Below are 10,995 nucleotides of genomic sequence, written 5' to 3'. Positions count from 1 at the left end.
AACGGTGACCTTGTACAGTATGAGCTTAATGTAAGAATCTTCAAAAACTGCTCTGAATTCAGATCCGTGCTGATGGGCCGACTGTTAAATAGTTCTGGTGGTGTCTCAATTGCAGGTACTTGGACGTTGGACAATCTGAAAATTTGTTGTCCATAGCACCCATCCGAACAAACATGTCAAACATGTACAAGTTTCATCAAAATCGTACGAGCCGTTTAGCAGCGGCCCATAATGGGTTAAGAATCACGATCCAACTAAAAACTCAGCCATGACACGCAAAAATGAGCACGAACATGGGCACAAACATGTCGAGACACGTTCAACGTTCAAAGCAAAAACAAAAATTTTTCGCGGAGACCGGTTGTGCAGCGGACGTCGTGGCCGTTTCGATTCAAATTCAAATCCTCAAAATTCGAACAAGTAAACAACGAAATATTTTTTCTCTCTGCGGGTGCATTCGAAAGATTATCGTCGTGTTTATCGTGAATTGCTTGTATGGAAACATTCGTTAATGAATATTGTTTTTTTAAGTAATAAAAAAAAACTTAAAAATAAATAAAATAAGAGACATCTTTTTAATAAAGTTAAGAAACAAAATCTACGTTTTTGGATCAAAGTGTGAAATTTTCAAAATAAATTTGAATAAAAGTGCAAAAAAATAATTAAAAACCAAAGAACGAACATAAGAAAGAGTTTCGAAAGTATCAATCTAATTTGAGCCAAACAGTGAAGTTTAAAGATCCAAAGCAGTTAAATTTCGTTTGAAGAATTGTTCCAGAAAGAGAAAATATTCAATATTTCAACTTAAATGTGAATAAACTGTGCGATTTGTGAAATAAAAGATCAAATACTGAAATTTAAACTGAAACTGAGACGTTAATTTCAGATAAAAGTACCAGAAATATTTGATACCAAAAGTATTATTGAAATACTTGCACATTAAATTTGAACTTAAAGTGAATTTCAAAAAAAACTGTGCAATAAAAAGTGAAATACGGAAATTACAGACTCTAAATAAAATAAATCCTTACTACCAGAAGTGAAAAGCCGTGGAAATCATTTGCCAAACATGCTCCTCCAGTGTCCCAATCCCCACTAAGTGACCAAAATTCAAGACCCAGAGAGACCAGCGGAGATCTCAAAACTCAAGCGAAATCGCATCGCGTTCCTTCGGAGGAAAGCATCTGCTGAAATGGAGGACGAGCTACGTTGTCCCACCTGCAAGCAGCTGTACGCCAATCCCGTGCTGCTGCCCTGCTTCCACGCCCTGTGCCTGGGCTGTGCCCTGGACATCCAGACTCCGTACACGCCGGGAGTGGCTTTGGCCGTGAGCGGGGGATCGGGATCCAACCCCAACGGCGGACATAACGGACTGCACAGCCAGGTGAACGGTGGCCCCGGATCCGTATCTGGCGGGGGAACAGCCAACGGTGTCGCCAACGGAGCAGGGCCGGGCACCCGTCACAGTTCCCACAGCTCGGCCGCAAGCACGGCCAGCTCCAACACGGGCAGCGAGAGCGTCACCTCCGACCAGGACCAGTCCGACAAAGTGAGCATCTTCAGTGAGGCCGACTCCGGCGTGGTCTGCTGCTCGAACACATCCCGCCCGGTCTCGTACGCCGGAACCGGACAGCTCCAGGGATTGCTCCAGGGGTCCGTGGTCGCGCCACCCGGCGCCGCCTACTGCCTCACCTGTCCCCTGTGCCGGAAGCTCGTGTTCTTCGACGACGGCGGAGTCCGCAATCTGCCCACCTATCGCGCCATGGAGGCCATCGTGGACCGCTTCTGCGCCCGCGAGGCGCTGCGCTGCCAGATGTGCGAGACAGACCCCAAGGTGGCCTCGCTGATCTGCGAGCAGTGCGAGATTCGCTACTGCGAGCCCTGCCGGGAGCTCTGCCACCCGGCTCGTGGGCCCCTGGCCAAGCACACGCTGGTCAAGCCGCGCGGTGCCGCCCAGCAGCGGGAGTCGGTATGCGGCGAGCACGAGGAGACCCTCTCCCAGTACTGCCTCAACTGCAAGATCCCGGCCTGCGGCCAGTGCATCGGGGAGCAGCGTCATCAGACCCACGAGGTGCAGTCTATTAACGTGACTTGCAAGGCTCAAAAGGTGAGTTATATTTCAGAAACATGCACATATCTCAAACACAAAAGATGGATGGATGCATTGAATTTTCAGTTAGAATCGTTGCTCCTATGCTGTCTTCAAAGGCTGTCACCAAAGACTCGCGGTGTAAAACCTATTAATCGTGTTGGCAAATTTGCAGCCAGAGATCCGACGCCTCCACTCAAGCCTTCCCCCATAACTATTTGTTCGGCAAAGTCCCCGGGAAATATAGATAGATAGATAGAGATACATATGTACATATATTGTGTGCTGAGCCTCCACATATCCTGACCACATCCTGACTCGCTTCCTTCTGGTTTGATTATATTTCTTGTTTTCTTTTTGGGTTTCGTCTGCTTTTTTGGGGAATATTTATGGCTTTTTGGTCGCCTCGAACTTTACTCATGCAACATTGTGTGTCTTCCGATGGAAGGTATCCGAAGGGGATATTATGTAGAATATTGCTGTTGGAGGCCTCTTGGTGGCTCTTGGGCTCTTAAGGTAAATCTAATAAATTAGATTTATTATTTTACTATTGTTTTGGTGCCCAATGTTCAGTTCGTTATTAACATTTTCCACGATCATCGGCTCACCCGAAAGGTATCCAGCAGTCGAATATCTACAATATCCGCTAAAAAACGGTAACAAACCATTCCATTCCCCAAATTTCGTACACAATTTCGGGCCCCGACTTACCTTCAAGCCCTTTCTATTTTGACTGGAGATTTGCGAGTGGCACAATCCTACCCGCTATCGCTTTGGCACGCTAATTCAGGGATAAGTTTTCTGAGTTGGGTGACTCCTTTCCTTCAAGTCTCTTTTGGAATTTAATTTCGCAGAATTCTGCTACCTTTTCGTTTGTCTCTCACCTGTAGTCGTCCGCTCATGGATTCCTCGACTGCCGCTGTCAAATCACTGGCAATTGTCAGCGCCAAGCAATTTTAATATGGCAAATGCCTGAAGTGCCTGCACTTCCCGACATCTAGAGCAGTCATGACGGGAACAAGGACAACAAACAGACAGGGCCAGAACAGGACATTGCTGGGACGAGGTGTCTGTGTAGGACGGACCAGAGTGCGAAAAGTGACAAATTGCAGCGGCTGCCAGAACAAAAGAGCAGACAAAACTGGAATCAACTGTCGCGTTTGTGTCGGGTCAAGGAGGATATTGCTCGGAAGGAGAGAAAACCAACGAAGTGGTTGGCATTTTTTGTAGATAAATAAAGGCGACAAATGTATTTTACAGTGGCTTGGTTTATGCAGTGAAAGTGTGGCTTTACTTACTACATAGCGGACAAATGTAGACTTGAGAATATTGTTTCGCAATCTAGCTGAAAGGAATTTCAAATGCTGACAGAACTTTAAAATAAGTGCTGCAAAAGGAATTTGGAACTCACGGCAAGACACAACACAATAAATGTATAATTATTTCGTATTTCGTAAATCGAAAGCTCTCCCAAGAACCAATTATATCAACAGTAACTATACAGAGTAACTTATACAGAGTTAAACGAAGAGATGAGGAATATTTCAAAAATTAATAATTTCAAATAAGAAATGCGCATATCTATGTACATGCAATAGCTGCTTGCTAGCTTTTATAGTAATACGAGCAATACATAACAGGCATACTCATACATACATTTGTAGCTCCCAAAGACTTATCTGAAACCTACTATTTCGCCCTATTTGTGTATCTATGTGGGTTGCGTTCGTTCTATCTATCAATTGCGCATTCTGTTATCTGTTATCAGTATTGTGATCCATTACTGGAATGCGTCTCATTTCGGGGCTCACATGTGTATTTTTTACATAGTATATGTACATATGTACATACATACATAAGTATGAAGCGGGGATTTTATTCACTTTCTTATAACCTTGTCGCACATATGTAGGGACTACAATTTGCCATTTCCTGTCTTCTTAAATGCTTATCTTGTACGAGTGCCTCCACCCCGATGCATCCTTCCATCAGCCGGCCTGCAACCGATTTTGGATTTCCATTGTACTGCTCCTTCGCCTACAGGCAGAAAGTCGAAATTCGTTCAGAACAAAGGCAAAAAATCTGTGTCCCTAGGCAGCTGGCTCAGGGCATCGACAGGGCCAGCTGCATGGCGGATAATGGCACACGCCAGGTGAGAAGTCTATGCGGGACCTTCTGCATGGATGACATACGCAGTTCGGGGTGACGGTGACGCCCCCAAATCGGTCGACTCCACTCTGGATTCCCGCCACAAAACTTGATAAGATAAGCGAGTGGTAGTCATCCAGTCAGGCCCAAGACTCATTTTCGATGATTTTGGCCTCGTTCTGTGCCATTTTTCACACCCACTGGGTCAGGTCTACCTGTCGCCCAGGCCAGGTAATCGAAACGTGGGACGGCACTCACTCATCGCGTACTTTCCCAACCTGTTTTCGTAGAGCTGGAGAGACCCGTAAATCATTAATTTTAGTGTTTATTATGCAGTGTCTTATGTTGTACTCTGTCCCAAATCCTGGCAGAGAATCCTTGGCCTGCTTTGCCGCACCTTCGCATTCATCCTTCATTGTTTTTTTATATTTTTTTCTCTCTCTCTGTTTTTCCGTTCCTTTGAGATTTATGACACCATCAGAGTGCAGTTGTCCGTCTGAAATATTTTGCAACATGTTTCGTGATGTACCCACCACCACCACCACCACCCGATGCGACCCTTGCCACCCTGTCTATCCCTCACCCAATCCAGGTCCTGCCAGATGATTTCACTGCATTTGTTCCGTTTAATGTGGCAGAATTCCTTTGTTTCTCGCTTTTACCGTTTCGTTGCCTCCACCAACCCTGGGGCAACGTGCTTTTGGATGGATGTGTGTCGAATCCATTCGAAACCGCCCAGAGTTCGAGTTACCCTGTGGATTTTTTAGGAGCTCAACAATGGAGACCACAAATAGGTTATTTCATATGTGTACGCAGATACGAACATACATATGTATAAGGATATTTAAATAGGTCTCATTCGTGGTTCGGTTGTGTAAGCTTAGAGAGGAAATGCAAAGAAAATATCTGAAATTGCTGGCGATATTCTTGGTTAAACTTAGCTATGTACGCAATCGTACACATAAAAAGCAAGATTATAAAAATCGGTTTTGTACATTTGGTCCAAAATAAAAAAATTAAAAAAATACGGAACTACATAAATTCAGTGATGTGTACATATGTATGTATATACATACATATGTATATGATATGCCTAGACTATTTTTATGAAGTATTTTAATATAAGTTCTGCAATTCATCCACAAAACTAAAATGGTCAGGGTGTGCCACATAATTTTCTGTATATTATTTTCAAAGGTATTGTTCTAGAACATTCCTAATGCATTCCTTAAAATCCCCCATTCCATATTTTTTTCCACTAAATTGTTTGTTTCCCGCATTAAGGGCTCCGCTATGCCCATCCCCCAGTCTTCCAATAATTATGTGCTGTCTTGAGAGTCCCAGTAAAAATGTTCCTACCCCACATTACTTTCCCTCATCCAAGTCTTATTTCCATTTATTTAAACACAAATTCCTGTATCTATCCAGGAGTCACCTGCCAGGAATATTTTCTCATTGCCACATGCCCCAAGCCCCGAGCCCCCACTCCTCTTTGCCGTCAGGCTGTTTAGTTAATTACAGTCCAATTACAGGACTTTTATATGTAGATATATGTTCTCGTGCATTCGGAATCCCGATGTTGGAAGCAGGCAGGCAGCCTTTCTCAATATAATTAAGCAGAAAAATGGATTACATAATTAATAAACGAAATTCGGCGGCAGACTAATTAACAGAATAACCAGAGTCTCGGGGGGAAGTGGGAGAAATTAAAGCCTAAGGCATGAAAGGAAGCTCGAAGCAAACAAACCCGGCCACATCCCACAACACATCCCATCCCTAGACACGACAGGCTAACGCGTGTGAGGCAGAAGGAAAGGCAGAAAAACATGGGAAAAGCTAAAGTTAATTGCAGAAAGAAAGAGAGTGCCAAGAGAGAGAGGGCGAGGGGAGAGACGAAGATATAAGGGAGACAGAGGGCATAAAAAATAAATAGAAGAAAATTCGTGGCAATAAAATGAAATGAAACGCCAGAAACACTCGGCTAGCAATGAAAATTCTTCTTCAACAATATTAACTGGAGCAAATAGGGTTAGAGCACTACGAGTATTTGTACTCTCCTTAATTCGTATAAACTGCTCGCTTTTTCGGTGGTGCTTAAATTATTTTGTCACGAGTAAATTTCAACAGTTGCTGACGCTCTAATAATAATAACAGGCCCGGAACAGGACCCCACCCTATGGATGGGAGGTCATTTTTACCTGTCCGCCCAGCCCTTTTCTGCTGTTGTTTTTCCAAAGTTAGTCAAAAAACACACACAAAAAACGAACCCGTTTTCCCCAGTGGATAATTTACAGGCGTTTTTCAATGTTTGCTTGGGTGTGTTTGTGTTCCCCAAAAATGGAAAGGGAAAACTGTATGATATAGGGGATAATGGGGCGAAGAAGCAGAGCTGAGTGGCAGTAAATGTTGCAGACATACGCATTATACAGTCACGTGTCCAGCGCCATCACAAGTTTAATGGCCAAAACCCCAGACCACTCTGAATGGGTAAGAGTGGTTCAGATATTCCCAAGGGTCTTACATTGGGACAACTTGTCCTTAGGCCATCATCGTTGTCATCATTCCCTCGCCCGTCAGCACTTTAATTGGCACGCATTCGTCGTTTACTCAGCGATGAGCAGATAAAGCCCTGGATAATTGATATGGCCAGATCTTGATAAGGTTTGGTAATGGGAATAAAGAAATATCTACGCTGAATGCTATACGGCTGGAAAGGCAGTTCTCAAAAAGTTAAACGACCTCCTTTTCTGCTCCCAAAGGGAAAAAGCCAGTTTGCATTGCTGGCTGAAAGAGGAAAGTGAATACAATAGATATTTAAGAAAGAAAAAAACGAGAATTTTAATCTGCATTCGGAATGATTTAATTCCATGATAATTGTACTAGAGCCTGGTTCAGTTGAGCGATGCAATAAATATTTTCGCATATGACTATTCATACATACATATGTACATATGTATGTATGTATGTATATATGTATGTAAATTTTCCATTACCATTAGGGGCTTTACACCACTTTCACGCTTCATGCTGCGCTTCTGTTCTGTTCTGTCCAGTTCTGGTTCGACCCGCTGTGAAAGCTTCTAATTATTTTCACAATAAATGTCAAACCAGCTGTATAGCTATGGGTATGATCCCGCCCATTTATCGTGCTTTGAGGGGGGTGACTGGGAAGGGCTCCCCACTCTCGCTTATCAGAAAATTACGTTTCGCGAGCCTTTTCACCGCCAAACGCAAAGTTACAAAAGTTGACAAAAATTTCCATCTAATTTTGTTGCTCTTTCTGTAATTTATGTGCGTTTCGCATGTGCCCGCGCAATTGTCAAGGTTTTCTGTAAATGGTATTTTGCGTTATAATTACTTTTGTTTTTACACCCACCAACCCCCAGCCACGCGGCAAAGGACAACTTTGACCGCAAAACTTTTCTGGTTTGCCCCAAAAAAAGTTGGCAGTGAAAATGGCGTTAAAAAATTATTGGATTTTGTGGCTCATTTTTAGTGTCAGTGACAGTGGAGGCGATACGAGCCGTATAATTGTGAGGGCATGACCACCAGGGGTCGGGTTCACTCCCTCAGCCCGTATCACGCCTTCGATTGGTGTCTGACCCAGCCCCATATTGATTTAATTTAATTAGTTTTCATTGCCGCTGACCGTTTCTCTGATTTCAGATTTTGTTTGCCCGGTTTGTCTGCGTTTCGGTGTTTAAAATTCTCTGTTTTGATTTGAGCGTTACGATGAGCGATGAGGGTTTGGTGACCCTCCCGAAATGGTTATAAACATTTTATTGCGCCTGACTCGAATTCTCCCATTTTCCCCATTTTCAAGTGAAGTTTGTGAAGTAGTTTTTATTGTTTTTCTTTTCACTATATTTTATTTGTGGCTTCGTTTGACTTCTGTATCTCGTTGATTGCCTCTGAATGCGTTTTTCGTGTTCTAGATTTTATTATGTTGGACAAAGAGCAAGTAAAATACTCGAAATGGAAGTAAATTGACTTTTATTTGTTTTTTAAATATAATTTTTCTTATTGTTTTATTTAACAAAAAGCTTCGTTTCATTTAATCAGTGCTGCCTGCGACATTCCTCCTTTAAAGACTTTACTGCAGTTAAAAAATGTTGGCCGTATAATATTTAAACCATTTTCATGAAATATGCAAATATTTAGAAATAAATATCTGGCACAATAAACAACAAAGTGGCAACATATTGCCCACTCAACAAGCCATAAATAAACCCGATTCGAAACAAAAAAAACACCTGGAACCGAGTGCACACTGCACTTAATTTATGTAAATTCCATTGCGCACTGCACTCCAATAAAGAGCAGATTTCCCGTAAAGCGCTAAATGTTTATTCTATTTATTTAAGCACTAATTTAAATGATAAATAAATAAATAATGTGGCCGGCAAGTGCTGTTCGTTCTTTCTGCGGTCTATTGTCGCTGAAGCTTTTTTAATATAAATAAATTATTGTTTGGTCGGAATTTATTTTGTGCGAATGCGGTGTCTGCCAATCGGGATATTTGATATACGAGTATGTACATACATAAATATGAATATGCTTATGTGCAATCATGCTTACATCTTACTACAATAGAAGAAACTAATTTTAAGAACTGTAAAAGTGTAAAAATAGTCCCTTACTTTGTACTCTGACTACTTAGTACTTCCCCTTATCAATCGCCAAGGTCACAATTTTATTATTAAATTTTGCAAAGTCAAGTCTCATCAGCCGGTCTCATTAGCCATTCATTTAGCGCAGTTAAAGTTCTTTGAATGGGTTTGCCTTCGCTATCAGCTGCTTCTGACGATAAGGCATGTGCTGCCTCCCTCTCCTTTCCCGCCAACCACCCCTCCGATAGTGTTTACTTTTGCAGTCCGGCTCATGTCAATGCCTTCCCACTGACGATGGTATCTGTAACTGTATTTGTGTTTGCATTTGTGATTTCTAGAGGTGGGTTTCAATTTGCTGATTGATTTCTTGGATTGTCACACTCGGCTACAAACGAAAGCGAATGATTTCTGGAGCCCGGGCTTAAAAACAAATTAGACCGTTTCCCATGAATGTGGAGTATCTACGAATATATGGTACGAGTAGTTTGATTACTTTAATTAGGCAAATGTATATTCTGTTGCTTAAAGAATGTAGATAATTTATTCTCCAATATAATTTAATTGAATTACCATCTGGGAACAAAGATTTTACAATGGATAAACCGGATCTGGCCGTAAATTAAAATCAAAGAAATACCGGCTGGCAAATTTACAAGCGATTTAACAATAACATTTTCCAACAATTTTCACACATTCGGCCAGTATGCAAATTAATGGAAATAATATTCAAACAATTCAATTCGAAATCTCCGACGGGCAGAAGAATCGAAATGCCGAAATTGTTTTTAATTATCCGTAAAAAAATACGAAAAAAAATCAATGCAGAACTTTTGCACAGCGCTTTTTGCTGCTACTTTGCGTGTCAAAACGGAAGTTTTTAATTTACATGCATATGCAAATTTTCCAGCTAAATGAACTGCGAAAATTCCTACAGCCAAATAAAATGTTTAAAGCGAAGATATTTAATGATAATTCAATGTAAAATTACATACAATTCTTTGTTTAAACACATTAAATGCTGTGGTGGTTGGTGGTGGGGAAATGGTGGCATGGGCGAGTGGATTGAGAGGTGGATTCAGCTGTGAGCGGTGGTTGGGTGGGAGATGGGCGACACTTTTATGACTGTTAAACGTTTGACGCTCGCTCTCATTGCCCCGCTTAATGGGGCAGTAAAAAATATTCACATTGTTCTTTTTTTAGTCTTTCATTTTTTAATTAGCCACCACATAAAAGTCACCCCGCATACCGGGGTATGGGGCGGGGTTGGAGTGCGGGGTTGTACCAGCAGCCAGCATGCCACATGTGGCACGGGGGGCACGGGGCAGAAGGAGTACAGTACCAGTGGCAGCAACATGAGCAGCAGTTGTAAGGTGTCGTTAAAAACTACAATGTGAACACTCGGGAGGGGATATAACTTGTACGTATACGTACAAACATACATACTCGTTCTATATCCCTTCCCTCTATATACCCATACATACATACATATGTATGTATGTATGTACGGCATCTCCTCTATCCATGTGGCGGCATTTTTTTTACGATTCCTGCACAGCGCCAACTGTCAACGGGCTTGTTGACGTTTTAAATTTCTTTGCAGGCTGCGTGTGTGGCATGCGAATGCGAGTAAAAAGGTCGGTCTTCAAGGGACCAAGGGCCAGCCAGGCAGGAGATGTCTATCGCTCGGGTTATTATGTGCCCCCGAACTGAGCTCCCGACTGCTCCTGGGCCTGGTCAAGTGTTAATGGCATAGTTAGCTGGGGACTTATCCCGGATTTTGTGACAAGAGCAATGTGTGGCTAGGACAAGGGCAAAATATGATCATTAAAGAAGTTCTTTAAAGTTGCACAGATATAGAATTTAAACTCGTCATAAATCACTTAATAAAATTAATTTAATATTCTTAGAGTATTAAAAAAAAAATTAATTAATTTGAATCGTTATTTTATGTGTATAATGAAAGGTTTGTTCAACTTTAGCTACTGCAACACCAGATTTATCTTCGAAACTGCCCAAAGTGGATTAGCTATGCCCTTACCCATGCTCTGCACCCATATATTGGAGAATGCAACTACTACATGCCCCACGTAGACCATTAAAATACTTCGCTCTCAATCTCCTCCTTCCAGCGACCGACGCACCGACAGA

At 42.1% G+C, this 10,995-nt stretch overlaps 1 protein-coding gene across 2 annotated transcripts in view; it reads left to right on the top strand.

The window, feature by feature from the left end:
* The first annotated feature begins 347 nt into the window (after window positions 1-347).
* Window positions 348-10,995, top strand: part of LOC111073957 (E3 ubiquitin-protein ligase TRIM9) — an 84,201-nt gene continuing 73,553 nt past the window's right edge. For both annotated transcript variants that reach the window (XM_041595930.1, XM_041595929.1), the window contains exon 1: window positions 348-2,107. In XM_041595930.1, the coding sequence (XP_041451864.1) occupies window positions 1,193-2,107 (915 nt within the window). In that variant the 5' untranslated portion in view covers window positions 348-1,192. The remainder of the gene's footprint in view (window positions 2,108-10,995) is intronic.

Source organism: Drosophila obscura, unplaced genomic scaffold, assembly GCF_018151105.1.
Source record: "Drosophila obscura isolate BZ-5 IFL unplaced genomic scaffold, ASM1815110v1 contig_9, whole genome shotgun sequence".
Classification (NCBI taxonomy): domain Eukaryota; kingdom Metazoa; phylum Arthropoda; class Insecta; order Diptera; family Drosophilidae; genus Drosophila; species Drosophila obscura.
Note: the sequence above shows the minus strand (reverse complement) of the source record. Positions and strands in the feature narration are given on the sequence as shown.